This window comes from Trachurus trachurus (genome assembly GCF_905171665.1).
Source record: "Trachurus trachurus genome assembly, chromosome: 17".
Classification (NCBI taxonomy): Eukaryota; Metazoa; Chordata; class Actinopteri; order Carangiformes; family Carangidae; genus Trachurus; species Trachurus trachurus.
Genome location: NC_139900.1, coordinates 33,513,916 through 33,533,663, shown reverse-complemented (window position 1 = coordinate 33,533,663; position 19,748 = coordinate 33,513,916). Strand labels below are relative to the sequence as shown.

Below are 19,748 nucleotides of genomic sequence, written 5' to 3'. Positions count from 1 at the left end.
CGCCTCTAATTTCTAAAGAAAACAATACATTATTAATAATTTGGTTACAGTTTTAATTACTCAGGCAACAGAAAGCCACCTATGAGGGGCTTTTACAATGTGGCGCAGAAAAGAGACGTCAAATGGACAGATTAACAAAAAACTAATAATAAATACTCTCTAAGTTTAATTACAGTTTTTACAGCACTCCCAACATTTAAAATCAAATTACAATCACTGGGATGTGATGTCGTGTTAAAATAATTTCAGAGTGTAAATAGGTCAAAGCAGCTTTTCACAAACACAAACAACACTCGCGTCGTCGTGACGCGGTGTTACTGGCAAATGTAGTTCACTGAATTCACTTTTAAATAAAATTTCCAATAAATAGTGGTTATAACTAAATAAAGCCACGCGTGGTTAACTTTGAGTTCATATGACCAAGTCATGTTGCACGCCCATATTTGTCTTTTTGACTGCTTTCAGGTGAGGAAGTAATGTTTACAGATTGAATTGAACTACAATTCCCAGAAGACACCGGGCGCCATTGCCTGTTTTGAGGGGAGAGAAGATCCTTTCAACAACATTATTCTGTACCCTGCTCTACGTGGTGATATTACCACCGACATTTCTGACCAGACTAAACCAGTAGCTGTGTTTTCTTTCTTTTTTTTACTCTGGTCCTCGCCGGAGTTAGAAACTGTGGTGTTTGTTTTTTTAAACTCGTCTCCAGCTGCTCGGTAAAGTAGAGCTTGTCAGCTAGCTTAGCTCACATTAGCCAGGCAGCTACCAGTAGATTTGCGGCTTATACCCGGGGCTGCCCTGCCAGGTAGATCCACTGAAGCTGGGGACGCCGGTCAGCCACGATGGTATGGCCTGTCCGCCGATTTCAGTATATTCAGAGTATTGACATCGGTAAATAATTTATCTGGTTTGGGAACAAATCAGCGCCAGCTTTGTTCGGCTCGCGCGCCGCCCGGCTGCTTTGGCCTATTTCATTGTCTGCGACCATCGGAAACACAAGTTGTTTTTTCAGTGTCCGGTTGTTTGCCCAGTGAGGCTAACTTAGTGCGGTGCTCGTGTAAACAAAACCCGTCAGCTGTCCGGCTCTAGATAATCTTGAAAGCTAACTAGAGCAACATGGCGCAGCACGACCCCTCTCATGTGGCCAGCTCACAGAAAGCATTAATGTTGGAAATGAAGAGTCTTCAGGAGGAACCTGTCGAGGGATTCAAAATAACACTGGTGGACGAGGCTGATTTGTACAACTGGGAAGTGGCCATTTTCGGACCCCCAAACACTCATTATGAGGGGGGGTACTTTAAGGTAAGAGGGGGGTGGATCGGAATAGACTACCATTTTATTGAGTACTGTCGTTGAACATACTGTTACCACTGACATTGACACTGTTTGAACCTTTACTCACCAGGTCCACCTTGCTATGAACCGTGCAGTGATATGACAGATTAAAAACTACTGTCAAGCTTGCTCCAAAGCTGTTTAGCAGTTTGAGCTCATAAGATTATATGCTATTTAAAAACATATATATAATCTACATGGACAGAGAAACAATGGAGCACCACCAATGTGACAACACTGTTAAAAAACAAGCCTGTTTGGAAGAATTTAATTCACTGGTCTGTTTTCTGTTTCAGGCTCGGATCAAGTTCCCTATAGACTACCCATACTCCCCACCTGCCTTCAGGTTCCTCACCAAGATGTGGCACCCCAACATTTATGAGGTGTGGTATCACACCCTGGCACAGTTTTCAGTTAAATGATGTTTTTGTTGTGTGTGTGTGTGTGTGTGTGTGTGTGTGTGTGTGCTCTTATCAATGTCTACATGACCCATCAGAGTGGTTTTCCTTTCTATTTCAGAACGGGGATGTGTGCATTTCTATATTGCACCCACCGGTGGACGACCCACAGAGCGGAGAGCTGCCTTCAGAGAGATGGAATCCCACCCAGAATGTCCGGTGAGCCCACTCCCTCATTATCTCTCCTCATATGTCTCCCTTTTCTTGTGTAGGCTACCTCCCTGCTTTGTCCTCTCTCACAAAGCACTTCAATAATTTACCCGGCCCATACCCTTATCACATAACATCTGTCTTCTTTGAAGTCTCATTTGAGTTCTCAAAACTTAACACTGAATCCATATCTGGGCATCCAACACCACATGGGTAATGTGAGCTGGTTTATGGACTGGTCTAACACAATAAAACATTTAAACGAGTCAGAAAACTTAACCACAACTGTTAAAGTTATTGGCTAAATAATTGTTAGTGAACATAATTATTAGCTCTGTTGAATATCTGGAAAGTGGAAAACACAGGTTATAAGAGAATGAAGGAGAATGTAGAATAGATATTCCACATTTGGTAATCAAATACATTATTAATGTGTTTTATATCCTGTTAAGAAGTGCAATGTCTCTAATTTCATTGCAGGCTTAACACTCACTTTCCGCTCATCTTTATTGTTTTCTTCTAGGACTATTTTACTGAGTGTGATATCGCTGCTGAATGAACCTAACACCTTTTCTCCTGCTAATGTGGACGCCTCTGTCATGTACCGTAAATGGAGGGACAGCAAGGGCAAGGACCGTGAATATGTAGAAATCATAAGGTAAAAATGTCGCTATCATTGCACACCAAAGATAAATGAGCTCTGTGCGAAGGGTTAGTGTTGTGATACCTCTGTGTATGTTCTTTGCATCTTCCTCAGGAAACAGGTTTTGGCCACTAAAGCAGAAGCCGAACGTGATGGCGTGAAGGTCCCCACCACGCTGGCCGAGTACTGCGTCCGCACACGCATCCCGCCCCCCGACGAAGGCTCCGACCTCTTCTATGACTATTACTATGACGATGATGACGTGGAGGGCGGGGACGGCGACTGCTGCTACGACGAGGACGACTCAGGCAACGAGGAATCGTGACATGCTTTTTGACAGCAACACGATCTAGCTGACAAGATGCTACCCCCTTTTTTTCTACCCGGGTTGCCAGATATTCAAGGTCTACAACCAAGAAAGATATGAAGCTTCCCACTTGTTAAACCAATGAAAAGAGCTGTTTTTTCCTAAATCTCTGAATTATTCTCGGAGATTTAAAATCGATGCATCGTTGTGGAAAGGTCAGACCTGGTAAGATTTGCACCAGCACAGTTTATCCAATTTTTGCAAACAGTTGTGATCACCACTTCAAACCTTACTTTGAGAGAATAACTTAAACTATTGCTTAATCCCATTGAGTTGTTCCCCTGTACAGTATAAGGTGTTGTCGGATTAATACCACTGTCAACAATAGCAACATTTGCACTGGTGCAAACACTTCCAAACTTTTCTCAGCCTCTCTCTCGCATATCTTTATTTCCCTAATTGTAACTCGGTGTTGCTCACCAGTAGTTGGCCTAAGTGACTGAATGAAGAGGACTTAAAGCAGCCCTCTGTTGTGTTAAGCAGCGAACTGCAAACACACAGAATCTGACATTTTCCAAGTTTCACATTCTGTCTCTCGCTTCAATAGGACCAGATATGAATTGACGCAGGACGGTGTTTTTCAAAGTTCCTGTGCATGCCAGGACATTTTTGGAAACCGTGTGTCTCTTTTTCTGGAGGACAGTTTATCTACGTCATGATCTGTTTTCAGCTCAGTGATAACAAGCACTTGTGACGATGAGGGACTCTTCCTCCGGAGGACCGTCTGGCGAGCTGAGTCAAATTCCGCGTGAATTTTTCGCTAACATGAAATTGATCTTTGCTGTGTTTCTTCTAGTTACTGTTGGATGTGTTTCTCTGTCGTTTTGAGTGTGGGGTTATGTTATTTGAAGTAGCTCAGATGTAAGGTTCGTATAGGATGACCAAGTTTTACAAGAGGGTGTGGGGCTGGGGGCTGGAGGGCAGAACTAATTACTGATCAGGGGTCTCATTTATAAAACTGTGCGTGGGACCGTTACTAAAAGTGTACGTACGCCCAAAAGCCAAGTTTTGCGTGCGCCAGTAAATATTCAGACTTATAAAACCCTGCGTACGCACACTTGCAAGCAGACTGATCGATAAAACTTTGAATCATTAGCAGAATCAGTTACATTCTGAGGAATGATCAAACATGACACTTCTCTTGATAACAAGAAAACAGAATGTAACAATTGTGCGAACGATTACTGGATTTTTTTTTTCCAGGGTTTGAGATTTAATTGACTCTCGATCATATGTTCACTCAGTATCATAGGAACATATAGTTATTTACACCGTGTATTTATCCCATGCAGCCGCGCCTCCTCTCCTCCTCCTGCGCTCTGAGTGGACAATATGACGGAGAGATGGTGGTGATTAAATATAGAGAAGGAATTTTGATTTTGAATTTTAAGTTAGATTCTAAGAAGATGTTTCTGAAACACCAGTCCGATGCAAAATAAGGGCACTGTTGAATTAAATCACCGTGGCAACATGGATCTAACGCATATGGGTTGAAATTAAATGTGTGACGGCCGATAATAAAAACATAATCGTTCTTCTCAATCATCATTTCCTGAGTCTGACTTCAGTTCACCACCACACTGCGCACATTCTCCCGTCAAGTTTGTTTTTTATAGATCACAACCTTGGCGTGAAAAGTCACGTACGCCACTTTCAGCCCCGTTTTGTGCGTACGCAACGTTTATAAATGAGACCCCAGAACTGTATTTCTCCTCAGGTTTGCCTATGAGCAGCCTGAAGGAGCCAAAGACCTATACCAGTGTAAAAGTAAGCCCAAAATATTTTATGACTGTTGTATTCTTGTGTTTGTTTGCTCTCTTGCAAGCTTTGTAATTTTTAGTCTCTTTCTTTGGGTAGACATTATGCCTGCAGTCTCAGCTTGAGAATGATTTTTGTGATGAGATTATTAGGTTTAATTGGCAAAAAAATCTTCTGTAGGAAAAGTGTCTGTCAAAAGGTGTTGTCACAGTATCAGTCAGGATCATCAATGTTTTGCAGCTCTGGAAGTGAAGAAGGCCACCATGTTTTTTTTTTTCATTTAAATCCTTTGTGTTAGCTGAGAGTGGACGGGTTTTGATATAATTTTTAGAGTGTATGGGTGTCCTCTTTGTATTTTTGCAGCAGCAATATTGATTGTTTAATTTCATACTTAAATTGGGACTTCATACTGAATTTCTCAGGATAATAAATTACATATGACAAAACAATTTAGACAAGCAGATATTTTCTTCTTTAGGTGGTCTTCAGCATTGGTTTACAGCGTCAACAGGAACCATAATGATATGCACATGTAGCTGTTTGGATGATCACCATGTTTTATTCCTTGTGTTCTTTTTTTATTTTCGGCTATTTAAAACTGAAAAATAAAAATTTATTGGAAAAAGATATGCTGGATGTTTTAATTGTTGACTTACTGCCATGCTAATTTCAGTGTTTTTTCAGCAGTAACGTTATTGGAGATTACAGTCACTGTCACAATGAACACATGCATTTAAAACAAAACACCAAATGTGCACTCATAGCTTAGCTTTACCACATAAACTCTGCTATATGAATGAAATTAAGTTGCATAGGCTTCTGTTCTGTGCGTACTGTAAGTATTAATTCGGTGGTGCTTTCAAGTCACACGGGAATATTGAGAATTCATTTCACAGCTCGAAGCAACTGCTGTGTTGGTAAAGGGTGTAAACTAGGGTTGTATATCTCCACCACTGAGGCCGATTCGATACGCATCTCGATACGCTGCCACCGATACGATACATTAACGATACACTCAAGCTCCTGTCGATACGATGCGATACGATTCACTCCTGTTCACGATGCGATGCGATTCAAATGCGATTTGATAACGATATGACTTAATTACAAAGAGATTCGGTTCGATATGATGTTTGATACAGTTGTGATATGAGAGTTTCTTCCCACATCAAGTTTATTACCTCAATACCATTCTGCTTTACTCTCTGTATCAATTTAAGGCATGTAGCCTATATTTGGTTATTTTTTACAGGGAAAACCTGTCAAATCATATTTGAAAGGTACAGTCTAGAGGAAATAAATGGTGGAAATGAAATCCAGCTTAATCATATGGGCTAGTCTTGTGTGGTGGCACCTCTGCAGTTTGGTCTTTTCCTATATTATAATAATAATAACTTTATTTATATAGCACCTTTAAAAACACAAGTTTACAAAGTGCTTCACAAAACAACTTAAAAGAGACAAGTCACAGATGTTTTGTTGTGCACAGGACATTTCTGGGTGGAGAGTCTGTGTTTTCTCTCCAGCCAGTGACAAGGTGTGGCTGCGTGCAGCAGAGTAGGAGAGCTACCTGTACTAGCCCTGCTAGCTGTCCCGGATGCTAACCGCTACCGCTAACTAGCGGTTAGCATCCGCGGCTTCCCCCGCTTCCCAGCTCACTACAACCAGAGCCACAACCAGAGCCACTACCACCTACCACCTGGCCCTCCTCCTAGTTACAGCCGGTGACGGCCGAGTATTGACCCACCGCCTCACTCGGACTGTTTACTTCTCTTGGCGGCTCTGACTACAGCTGCTGCTGCTGCTGCTGTCAGGGGCAGGAGGCTGCGCACGGCTTTTGCGGTGGTGCATTCAGGTTGCCTCGGAAAATGAAATGATCGATTTAACCATGGAATTTACCGATGTAGAAGGCTAGAAGAGATGCATCGCAAATTCAACCATAAATTATGTCCGATGTAGCCTGAATCTACCGGTGCAGTCGCATCGCATACGTTTATATCGGACCACCGATATGAATCGGTGAATCTCCACATCCCTAGTGTAAACACAACATTGACGTGGGGTATTTCATCAGATATGAACTTTTATAGTAGATAATAATAATAATAATTTTTCGGGAAACCTTTACCCTTTCTTTGTTGTCTACAGCAATGTGAAACAAAGAATATCGGCGCCCATCCCGACTGGTCCAACTGGACATTGGGATTTTCCCATTTCCCGGAAGGCACCATATTTCGTCGCTTGTTTGTGACGTCAACCAGTGAGCAGAGTGAACAGACCGCTCCACAGTAAATAAAGGATCGACTTTAAAAACAAAAACAACGACGGCACGACATTTACGACGGTCATGTCTGTGAACTATGCTGCCGGACTCTCGCCCTACGCAGACAAAGGTGTCTGTGGACTTCCTGAGGTAAGAAACAGGCCATAGATCCGTAATCTGGCTCTTTAAACAGCTAGTTTAGCTCGCAGGTTAGCGGAGGGTGTGTGTTGCTCACCTGGTTCAGAGGTGGCAGAGCCATTTAAAGGATGTAAAGCTTCTTCTTTGAAGAGGGAAGGCCTGTGTTACAGATCTGAGTTAGATGAACCCGGGATCGTTGTGTAAAAATTGTTTTGGTATATTTCACTGACTGTAAACTCATATACATCTATACATCTACCTACACTATACATCACATCTTTCATCTCTACAGTGCCCCCAGTGTGGTTTCATTTTAAACCTTTAGGTTTTTGTTAACAATCCTCTCCAAGTTGGTTTGGTGTCTGTGTGGACTGCCAGACAAATGCACTGACTAAGACCAAGGACGTTTTTTACAGGTAACCCTAAATAACATGAGCTTAAATAGCTAACTGCAGGTAGAAACAGGGACAAAACATTAACTTTAGTTAAGATAACTTATAGCAGAAGTATCAAATTTACAATAAAGAAAACAAATACAATTGGAAATTAACACTGTGTATTTTACTTTACACCTTTGTTTGAAATGTGAGGAACTCCATTATACCTTGTGTGTCTGTATTCCAGTCACACTGTTATTTACTATTAGTTTACTATTAGTTATTTAGTTTCTAGTTGTATTACCAAAACAGCTGAACAAGTGACTGTGGTTCTTGAAAACAAATTTTCTTGAAATATCTGTACTATATCTGTACTACGTTCCTAATGGAGATCAGCAATTTAAAATAGTGAGTGTTTTCTTATTTGTGTGCTTCTTAGATGTCTTAAGATATTATGTGTTGATCAGCTGAAATGTAAATTTTGTGTCTCTAACTCACTTGGGCAATATAATGATCCTGTTCTTTCACCATGTGAGTCGTCCCTACTGTAGACTCAATGTTGTATGAGGGCGAGTAATTCAGCTTTGTCACACCTGCTGCATTTTGCTCTGTGGTAGGCGTTTGACAGTCCTGAGGAGCTGAAGGCGAAGGTGGAGACCCTCGCCCAGCTCATCAAAGAATCTCAGTACTTGGTCGTCCACTCCGGAGCAGGAATCAGCACCTCAGCAGGAATCCCTGATTTCAGGTGAGTCACAAACAAAGTTACTGCTTTTTTTTCTCTCTCTTTTCTTATATCACCATTTTTGCTAAAGTGTTTGTCTTTTTGTAACATTTAGTCTTATGTAATTGTTAAGATATTGACATCATACCTTAAGACTGCTGATGTTTTTGTGAATGACAAATCAGAAAACCCACAATTCATCTGTCCTGGGGTTTCAAACAAATGACAACATTTTCTTGTAGTATTGAATCTTTATGCTTTTCTATTTCAAAAATGTTCTTAATAAGTTGAACAGAGGTGGTGACTCTAGCTGTTAATGCAACTTCAAGTTTTAGATTTATAGCTATATGTTGTATGAACTGAGATTATTGCGATCGTTCTGGGTCCTGTCCTGTTGCTGGAAACTCTCTGAGCATCGAGAAAATAAACAGTTGATCTGAAATTTGAAGGAGAGGAGGCAAAATGATGTCTGACTCCCAAGTCTTCTTGTTTTGAATTTCTTCCTGTCCTCAGAACTAAATCTGCTTTTCTAACACTTCTTTTCTTCTTGAGCTTCAGTGGTCATTTTAATTTTTTGATAGATTTTACATTTAACCAATTTTGCTCGTATTCCTACCATTGAATAATTACAGCATGGTGTAAACATGAATAACTATATTTTTAGACTGAGAGCTGGTATTTTCACTTGGTATGCCAAAAATCTAATTCCTCCTTTATTCAGGTATTCAGTTTCGAAACTGAAAATATATTTTTGGTTAATGATTACTTATTTATTTTACTCTCAAAAGCCCCATTACCTTTAGTTTCAATTAAGTTAAACCATGAATTATGGATTATGAACTCCAAAAAGTGCAGCCAGGGTTAGTGGGAGCCTTAAATGAGTTCAGTCAGATGAGTTATCAGGCAGATGGTGATAACTGTGGTGATGATAATTACTGATGGTCGTATCACATTACGACTCTGAGGGACATTTTTCTGCACAACAACTTCCACCTTTATGTCATTGTTCCAGCTCTGTGGTTCATGAGCCTGGGCCAGAATCGAGCGCTTTGCCACAGACATCCCACTTATGTGGTAGAAATCCCGACGACCTCCTGGAGTAGTCTCCTGGTTTCTCCTGTAATACCACAGTTTGAGCAGATGAGGGTGATACTTCCTTATTGTTTGTTAGATGCAGCTCCTTGTAAAACAATAACACCCTGTGAAATACATTACAACTCCCTTGTTTCGTTCCATTATGGCGCAAGAATGTTCATTGTAAATATTTTTACTCAATAAGACATAATTTCATTCATTTTTTTCACGGCTCATCTGGTGTGAATATCAGATGTTGTCTTGTGTGAATTGAGACACGTGCTTGGAGATTGAGAGACTTGGCTAATTAATATTTGAGTGTTCTGCCTGTCAGTCAGATGAGGTCGACCTTGAATGGCGAGATCATTATAACCAAGGATTTTTTCATACACACATAAGGAACACTGGTGCAAATTGTAGTCCCCCAGCTACCACACAGAAACACACACACACAATACACACACTCACCCTCACACTCCCACACTCTCCTGCTCCTGCTGAGAGTAAAAAAATACAGCCCCCGGGTTAATATTATCAACAACGCCAAAACATGTGAATTTACGAGCTTTTACAGCTCCTGCGTGGCTTTCATGTCCCGCAGCATCTTTCACATGGTGATAAGCGTGTAATAAATGACGCACATGCTTCTCTGTTAAAACTGGCACGGCTTTAAACTGGTGCGGGCTGAGCAGGCTGTGAATCATCCTCGGGATGAGAGGTGGATGGGGCTGTTCAAGTTCACATAGAAAAGGAGAGCAATGAGGCTGTTGTGGCAGCATTTGAGGATTCACAGGAAGCATTCCCTTGTTTGATGCATAAAGATTAGTTGCGTGTCCTTGAAATAACTTGGCAACTGTCAGGGTGTAGGACGGCACCAGCACTGACAGCAGCGCCGCGTTCATCTCTCATTCGGATACCCACAACTGACTGGTTAATTAAAGAGGCATGAGCAGAATGATGGGGCAGCTAGGGGCGCATGTGGATTTATTTAATGTCTGGAAAATCCCGCACTGTACGAAATGTTCTTCTCATACGCAGTTGAAGATATTTTTACAAAATGTTTGTGAGAACAATTTTGTTTGATATAATTAAAAAAAAAATGTATGTAGGTTTTAGTAGTGGTAGAATCTCTTGGACCTGCTTTGCATCAGATTTCAGACTTCCTTCCCATCAGATTGTTAATATTTAAAGGGATAGTTCATCATGTGGATGCGTGTTCCCGTCGGGGGCAATTTTGTGGCAAGCAGTCTCTGAATTTACCTTGAAAACAATTCTGTTTCGTGACCTTCCGTTAATATCTCATAGCGTGGTGAATGTGCAGGTCACAACTTGTCCACAAGAGCGTTTTGGAGTTGTTGGATTGTGTATTTGATGAGTTTGATGAGGGAAACAAGAAATCCCATAATGAGCCTCCGTAGCGTAGCTCTGAGCAGCTCGCGGCTCTGCTTTGCCGCTCTAAAAATAGCTTGCACCGACAATTAAAGGTAACGAACCTACTGCTATGACTATAGGGATTATGGCAATGGGCCAATTTGCCAAAATGTTGGACTATCCCTTTAATCGTGGATCCAATCACACATACACACACACACACACACACACACTAGTTGTAGACGCACTCCAGTCCAGCTACTGCATTACAACCTGTGCGATCACAACTCAACCCCCTGCTATGTTGTGTTTCAGGGGACCGAAGGGCGTGTGGACGTTAGAAGAAAAGGGCGAGTCCCCTCATTTTGACACCACGTTCGAAGATGCCCGGCCCAGCTTGACTCACCTGGCCCTCCTGGGGCTGCAGAGGGCCGGACACCTCAAGTATCTCATCAGCCAGAACGTGGACGGCCTGCATGTCCGATCAGGCTTCCCCAGGTAACCCCTCCGCTGTGCCTCCCCCCGTGCTGTAGCATGTTGAACACACATCAAACATTTTAGTAGCTAAGGCAAAAGTGTAAGACATCAATACTTTATCTCATATATCGACCACAGCTCTGAAAGTATTTTGTCCTGACATGTTGCAGTATAAAAAGGTGTAAATTCAGCATTGTAAGATTTAATTAATCCTTTAATTTGGCGATTCATTGATTGATCATTTAGTCTACCAAATATTTTGTATACATCCTGTGCTTGCAGAGCAACATTATCACTTATTTGAAGTCGTGTTTGCGGCCACCTGATGAATATGAGTCATGTCGCTTACCGACGAGCTGCATCTCCGCTTGGTAAACATCTGGCATTTAGCTGCTGAATGCTTCACTATGTTCACCTGCTCATTGCTGCCTCGTCTGCTCCAACTGAAACAAGTAGGGTGACTGTTCTCTGTGGGTTTGTCACTACACAAGTGACCAGTCATTGAATTAGAGTTAATATAAAGATATTCGTAAAGTTCAGCTTTGAAGTATCATCTCAGTTTATTGTCTACAGCAGATTATATTGTTTTTACTTTATGCAAATGTGGCAGGGTGAGTGGACAGGAGAGGGGATGAGTCAGTGAGAAACTCTTATACAGGTGTAACTCATACAGAAAATGCAGTGAAGTGAAAAGAACAATTTCTATATAGTTTGTTTCATTTTTGAGTTGTTCCTGGTGTTTTACAAACACAAACATGTTGCATACAGCATTGTGACTTATCTGCAATAACATCTCTGTTTCACGTCACTGTTTGACGTACTGTTCTGAATGCAAAGCTGCTGCTTTTGTGGAAGCAGCTATAACAGCACCAGAAATGAGTGGTGCTTCAAACACTGCTCAAACGTCATCCAAAAAAAAAAAGAGGAAAAAAAAAACCTCAGTAAAATAGAAACGGTTCGGTCAGACAGGATTATCCAATCATACCGGACTAACCCGAGGCAAGGAATCCAATTTTTCATTTGGTACTTCAATTCATCCTTTACACACGTTGCAAGACTTTCACTTTCCCTGGAGGCCATTTCCCTCGCTCCACCCTCCATCAGTCAGGCCTGACAGCAAAGTGGCAACTCTCTGAGGAAATCAGTGAGACAGCAGACGAGCAAGTAAAGTAAACTGTTTGGAATTTATGTGGGCAGGTGCCAGGTGGAAACTCAGAAGTAAATACAAGTGCTCACTCAGAATATTTATCAGAGCACAAGCTACAGAAAAGGACTGAGAAAGAGCTGCGTTGAAGAGCTGACATTAACTTTAACTCTGGAGACAATGATCTAAGTGAATATCATCTTTGTGATCTTCTCGTCTTTGTGGATTTCTCTCACTCTCGCCCAATTAGGGATCTGCTATCAGAGCTTCATGGAAACATGTTTGTGGAGGAGTGCGAGAAGTGTGGCAGGTACGTGTGCACGCACCAAACACACACATTTTGATGAGGAAACACTTTGATAAATGTCATGTTAACAACCTGAATTCCACTTTGTGGCCATTTTATTGGGTGCATCTGTTTGGTAACAAGAACTCACACTTCTCTGCACCTGGTGCAGCTTGGATGCTGATGTGGTGTTTCTAGCATCTCCGATACTGGCGCCCTCCTGAGATCTTCACATATTGCGGGTATCTACACTACAGAGACTTGGGAAAGAAACAGAAAAAATGCAGTTAGCGGCTGCTCGTTAACAAGAGAAATTAAAAAAGAAAGGTCAGAAAAAGCCAGAGTTGTGAAAGATTACAGGAAATAATGAAGTACAAAGGTTCTAGCTTTGATGTGCAGACAAGAATTCTTCTTCACAGATACTTTACAGCAGCAGAAGAAACATGACGGTTTCTTCTCCTGCTGAAGAACAACAAGACAAAGCTGCATTTGGCCAGGAATCACTAAAACCAGAGCAAATGAAATCAAACCAAGTGAATCTTCATTTCCCTCAAAACAGCCTGAGTCCAAATTTGACTGGTGTGACTCGGTGAAAATTGGAAACACTGTGGCTGATTCACCGGCCTGTAAGAAAGCATGTCTGTCTCTGCAGAGCCTCATTTATGTCCAGGAGACGCTCAGGAGGCTTGGCAATGTTACGCAGCACAATGCTCTGCTGCAAAGAACTCTCCGACCTACTGAGGCTGCATTGTAATGTTCACCTGACTCATCCACGTGAAGCACATTTTCACCACACAGGCCCGGTGTATGGGTGTTGTGCTGCTGCCTGTGTGGGCCCTTATTACACTGTGCCCTTAAAATAACAGTAAAATACTCTGGCACTGACAACAGCTCCCCACTGCCTCCAGACCGCAATGTGCCAACAATGTGTCTATTTACTATTTAAAATGAACATGGGACCTGAAATGTTAATGCTGTCAGACTAATATTAGCTAAGACACTTGAATTTTGCTTCTCACAGTTTCCATTATTTCACAACGAGTGCTTCAATATCACAGTGACTTACTTTTGCTCTAGTGACCCGCGCAGTCTGAAGATCTAAAGGCAGTAGATGACCTTTGTGGTGTGAATGAATGAATGAATGAATGAATGAATGAATGAATGAATGAATGCATTTTATTTTCGAACATGTATAAAAAATGTATGAAACTATTTGTACATACAAAAGAAAGAAAAAGAGAAAGAAAAAAAATAGACATAACTAAACACCGCACATTAGGAGTGGGAAGAAGTACAATACTTTTTTAATTTCCCACCTTTTTATCTACCCTTCAGTTTGTAACTACACAGATATCCTAACTACATAATACACCTATATAAATATATACCATATATACACTTCATAAATATATACCTTCTTTCCACAATCCTTTCCCCCCCCCCCTCCCTTCCTTCCTTCCCTTCGTCCTTACTTCTGCTTTCCTTTTTGACCCAGTTGACCCAGTCTGTTCCCTCCCTCCTTCTATCTTTCCTTCCTTCTTTCCTCCCATCTTTCCCTTTGTCCTTCCTTCCTTCCCTTCGTCCTTACTTTTTCTTCCTTCCTCTTTTGATCAAATTGACCTGATGTGTTCCCTCCCTCCTTCTATCTTCCCTTCCTTTTCCCCTTCCCTCTTTCCTTCCTTTCTCCCTTCCTTCTTTCCACAATCCTTTTTTCCTTCCTTCCTTCCTTCCTTCCTTCCTTCCTTCCTTCCTTCCTTCCTTCCTTCCTTCCTTCCTTCCTTCCTTCCTTCCTTCCTCCTTTCCTTCCTTTCTCCTTTCCTTCTTTCCACAATCATTTTTCCCTTCCTTCCTTCCTTCCTTCCTTCCTTCCTTCCTCCTTTCCTTCCTTTCTCCTTTCCTTCTTTCCACAATCCTTTTTCCCTTCCTTCCTTCCTTCCTTCCTTCCTTCCTTCCTTCCTTCCTTCCTTCCTTCCTTCCTTCCTTCCTTCCTTCCTCCTTTCCTTCCTTTCTCCTTTCCTTCTTTCCACAATCCTTTTTCCCTTCCTTCCTTCCTTCCTTCCTTCCTTCCTTCCTTCCTTCCTTCCTTCCTCCTTTCCTTCCTTTCTCCTTTCCTTCTTTCCACAATCATTTTTCCCTTCCTTCCTTCCTTCCTTCCTTCCTTCCTTCCTTCCTTCCTTCCTTCCTTCCTTCCTTCCTTCCTTCCTTCCTTCCTTCCTTCCTTCCTCCTTTCCTTCCTTTCTCCTTTCCTTCTTTCCACAATCCTTTTTCCCTTCCTTCCTTCCTTCTTTCCCTTCCTTCGTCCTTACTTCTTCTTCCTTCCTCTTTTGATCAAATTGACCTGATCTGTTCCCTCTCCCTCCATCTTGCTTTCCTTCCCTTTTCCCTTCCTTCTTTCCACAGTCATTTCCCCCTTCCTTCCTTCCTTCCTTCCTTCCTTCCTTCCTTCCTTCCTTCCTTCCTTCCTTCCCATATATACCGTATACTATAAGTTATTTACAATATAACAATCAACCCTATTCAATTGGTAAAAGTTAAGTAGAAACATTTCAGTTCAGATCAGTTTTAAGATATCAGCCTGTGTCCTTAAGGCAAAAGTATTTCATGGTTGTCTAATAAAATGGCCACACCAGTGTCTATTTTTGTTCTGTATCTTGTGCATAAATTGGCCCGTCCAGGGAGACCTTCGTCAGATTCTGTCTCCTCGTCTGGTGAAACTGGGACTTGTGGTTTTGCAGGCAGTATGTCAGAGAGAAGGTGATCGGCGTGATGGGGCTGAAACCGACGGGACGTTACTGTGACGTGGTTCGCTCCAGAGGACTCAGAGCGTGCAGGTAACAAATACACGTGGAAGCGTTGTCCATTTTGAAATCACCGTTGTTTATCATGAGCAGCAGCACGAGACGAGTGTATCTGTGTGTTGTTTGCTACGACAGAGGGAAGCTGATCAGCACCATCCTGGACTGGGAAGACGCTCTTCCTGACAGAGACCTGAACAGAGCAGAGGACGCCAGCAGGTGAGACGGAGTTGGAACGTGTCCTGTGACCTGAGGAATTTGAAATGTGTCACGTTGTGTGGGTTTCTTTCTGTTTGTCCTTGTGGCTCTGTTTTCAGCATCCTGACATTTAAATAAGCCCTTAAAGGAGCATTATCGCAAATACAGCAGTAATAGCATAAAACAAACTGAAATATGCAAAAGATGGGTCGGGGGGAGCCATAACTAAATTTACAAAAAAAATCGCCAACAGTATAGTGTCCGTGGGGCAAATGCAGCATTTGTCTTTGTTATGATCCAAGCCGGCCCGGCGCTTGCTGCGTTCAATTGCACTCGGAACTCGCAAATCCGACCTCCGAACCGGAAAAATGCAACAGTAAATTGTAATGTAGCAGTGTTAGGCTGCTCACAGTCACTGAATCGTCCCACTGCGGTCTGCACGTCACACCAACTATCATACATTTGTAGGAGGAAGTTGCAGTTGCTGTTGTTGCCGTTGTTGTGGTTGTGCGCGAGTAGAGCTGCCGCTTCCACTAGCGAGTTTTCTTTTTCCTTTCCCGCGATTGCACGTTCATTCAGCCTGGTGAGGGAGGAGGAGGAGGAGGGATGAGGAGGGAGGAGGGGGGAGGAGGGAGGAGGAGGGGGAGAAGGGGAGGACTAAACGAGGCTCCTCTCTCTCTCTGACAGCTGCCCGCTTGTTTATATCTGATAAGCTCCGCCTGGCTCCATCTAGTGGCCGAATTAAGAATTTGGATTTGCGATAATGCTCCTTTAACTGACATGTTTGTGTTTTGTGCAGCACGGTGCGCTTTAATGTTTCCACTCGGCTCCATGTGTGTCAGTGTTTTCGCTCAGACCTTCAGCCTTCCTTTTTTATTGTTTGTTTACACAACAGCGAGACAGTTCGAGTGCGTTTGTGTTTCATTTTGGTTTCTTCTCTGTGAATTATTAAAATTTGAATTTCAGTTACAAAGCGTCAGTTTGCAGCCCTGACTATTGAACCGCAGTTGAAACACCAGTATTGTGTTATTGGTTTGTTTTCTATTGATGTTTCTGTGTGAATACCTTTTTGTTTTCTCTGTTTAAAAAGAACAAAACAACCAAACTATCTCATTTCCTGCCGATCTTGTTTGACCCTCATCTGTTTAGTTCATGTTTTCCTCTAGAACTTTAACAAACAACTGTTTCCATAATCAATAATTCAAACATGATTGATTGTTTTGTCAGCAAAACATGAATGAAAAACGGCCGTGAAAATCTGGATACTAGAGAAGCTGGAGCATCATTTGATATTTTTGTGTAAAAATGACCGTCACAGTCAATTTGTTATTAGCTACTGATTAATCAGTGAACTTATCATCAATCAATTGACCAGTCATTGTAGCTCTTTCTTCCGCTGGAAACTTGTAGAAAACGTAGTCATACATGGCCAGTTCCACTTTTTGTTGTCACCATCAAGATCCTGAATAACTAATAAATATTATGTCACACTAATTGTTTATGTTTTCCTTCTCTCTGCTTGTAGACGAGCAGACCTGGCACTGACGCTTGGCACATCCTTGCAGATCAAACCGAGCGGAGATCTTCCACTCGTCACTAAGCGCAAAGGAGGGGGGAAGGTGGTCATTGTCAATCTACAGCCTACCAAGCATGTGAGTCTCGTCCACACACTCTCACCACACATATTATGGAGGCATGAGGTGGAAGTGGACATATTGCGTGTGAATCCGAAACAAAATCATGATTTAAAAATGTCAGCTGTGAAGCTCCGGCAGGCATCCTCAAGGTTTTCATTTCACGCTTGTGATTTTCCCGTCCTGCAGGACAAGCACGCACACCTGCGTATCAACGGTTACGTGGACGGGGTCATGAAACAGCTGATGGAGCTGCTGGGATTGGAGATCCCAAAGTGGGAGGGACCGACTGTGTGTGAGAGCTCCACGGCGACCTCCGAGTCCGCCGCCGATGTCAAACCACAGCGCGTCACTACAAAGAGGAAGGTGAAAGAGGAAGCCGCCGTCAAGGAGGAGAGGAAAAGAGACGCAACACAGCTCACAAACGACATGAGCGTCAAGGAGGACGAGAAGGTTTCAGTAAAGAGAGAGAGAGCAGACTCCCCAGTGGCAACAAATGAAGAGAAGTAGCCTCAGGTATTTTTTTTCTTTTTTTTTTTGTTGCTTCTTGCAATAACAACTCCACAACACAAACCCGTCCAGAAACAAACATTACAACTGAAGGTGCTCAGTTTCATCAGTTTCACAGAGGATGGAGGTTCTTCTCATCTTAACACCCTCTGGGGAAAAGACTTTAAGAGTCCTGTAGTGGTTTTGTAGGACCCAGATTTCTTACACTTACAGCCACAGTGAACGGAAACATCAAACCGACTCTCACGCCGAATGACCACAAATTGACCTCGGGGGATGATTGAATTTTCTTTTTTTTCTTAAATATTTAGTTACTTTTCCAATTCACAGTCTGCAGGTAAATGTTCCTCCAGCTGTCGTAAGAACACGCGTTATCCAAGTTTACTTTAGGACAACACAACAAGATCTGGAACACACAGTTAAAAATAAAGCGTTTTAATAAGGTGTGTAAGGTTGCTGCACCTTATTAAAGGTGTTACATAACCATGTGCTCCAGATCTTATCCCTGCAGACGTCGCCTTTGAAGACACCTTTGTTCAGTTTGTGACGAGAAGGAGGTATACTGTGAACCTCTCCTTTACTAATGTGCTTAATACAGAGAGTGAACTTTTAAAATAGATTTTTATTTTTTAAGTTCTCTTGGGTTTCAAGTCAAGTGTCAAATATGTTAAACGTCTTACAGAATGTTCTTGTTCTTATCCCCAACAATCTTAGTTTTTCTCCACCACACTGCTTCTCTTCTTGTACAAAAGACTCCTCTTCCCCCTGGTGAGATGTATAATCCCACCTGCTGCTGGCTGGCTGTAAGTGGACCATCACACTGTTTCGTTTCTAGGAAAATGTTTGTATCTCAGGAAAAAAAAGCATTGGAGTTCAACGGAGAAAATCGTTCTACTGTTTTTTTTATATATGGCATTAAAAATATATGGTCCTGGTAGAACCTCCTGTGTATATGTGCTGTGTGTTTGTACGTTGTGTACTGTCTTTAAGTCTGCAGACTTAAAGCAGAAGTAAGCGATCCGGTCGTTTTGGCTAATGCTGCGTTCCAGGCAGGCTTTTGAAACCGTAAATTACAGCTTCAAGTCACGACTTACGACTTTGTAGCGTTCCAGGCAACACACTCGTGTTTTTCCGACCTGTTTTACCGGTGAAAGTCACTATAACGGCCACTCGTAACTTCTGACCCGTGAAGTCGTACCAGATCGAACTGGTACGACTTCACAGGTCGGAAAAACACGAGTTACAGGCTGCCTTGAACGCACCATAACAGTCCTCGTCCCTATGTCACCACATTCACGGCGTCCCTTGGCTGCACACACAGCCCTGCATGCCGTTCTCTCTCCTCATTGGATAAAAACTGTAGGATACGAGAAAAGTTTTCTCCTCGGCTCAGAGCAGAGCAGAGTGACTGACAGACCCGTGTTTCGGTCCAAACACTCTATGTAAGTGATTGCTGTCAGAAGATAGAACTATTTAAGACTTATATTAACACAAATATATCACTTACTTCTGCTTTAATTAAGTGTGTAGTATACAGTTAATTCAGTTAATTCATCATTGCATTTTGCTTTTCAAGAAGCCAATGTCAAATGGGGATGAGGTTCCTCTCAACTCAAACACCAGGAAAAACTAAATCGTCCACGTAAAGTCGCCTTAGTTTCCTTGTTTTCAAACAACAGCGTTGACATCAGACACTGGGACTGTGTGGTGGTGGGCCACAGGTGTCTCTGTAAGAGGATGATTACTGCAGCGAACACGTTGCTGCGGGCCTGACATTGAATATGTTTCACTCTATTAAGGCACTTAGTTTTCACAGACATGTAAGTAACAGATGTAACAGCCAACGCCAACTGCCTGCTCTGTTGCACAGTCCTCATTACTGCTCTTACCTTCTGTTTCTGTTTATTAACTTTCTGTCAGTTGCCCCCACGCTGCTTGCTAACAAACTAAATGTTCTCACTTTGCCCATAGAAAGCACTTAGCCTCTAAGCATACAGCCTCTAAACACAGAGAGAGAGAGACACTTAAAGGCTAAGTGCTTTACAG

At 42.3% G+C, this 19,748-nt stretch overlaps 2 protein-coding genes across 2 annotated transcripts; both read left to right on the top strand.

Annotated features, from left to right (window-relative positions):
• Positions 1-534: 534 nt before the first annotated feature.
• Positions 535-4,247, top strand: LOC311001106 (ubiquitin-conjugating enzyme E2 R1-like). The gene is made up of 5 exons (XM_083992075.1): positions 535-1,305; positions 1,635-1,721; positions 1,858-1,955; positions 2,470-2,604; positions 2,704-4,247. Exons 1-5 carry the CDS (start codon positions 1,120-1,122, stop codon positions 2,912-2,914), a joined length of 717 nt encoding a protein of 238 aa, XP_083848201.1. The 5' UTR covers positions 535-1,119; the 3' UTR covers positions 2,915-4,247.
• A 2,718-nt stretch (positions 4,248-6,965) lies between these two features.
• On the top strand, positions 6,966-18,574 carry sirt6 (sirtuin 6). The gene is made up of 8 exons (XM_083992073.1): positions 6,966-7,127; positions 8,110-8,237; positions 10,974-11,156; positions 12,530-12,589; positions 15,301-15,396; positions 15,499-15,579; positions 17,084-17,210; positions 17,382-18,574. The coding sequence occupies exons 1-8, from the start codon at positions 7,062-7,064 to the stop codon at positions 17,700-17,702; spliced, it is 1,062 nt and encodes a 353-aa protein (XP_083848199.1). The 5' UTR covers positions 6,966-7,061; the 3' UTR covers positions 17,703-18,574.
• The last annotated feature ends 1,174 nt before the right edge of the window (positions 18,575-19,748 follow it).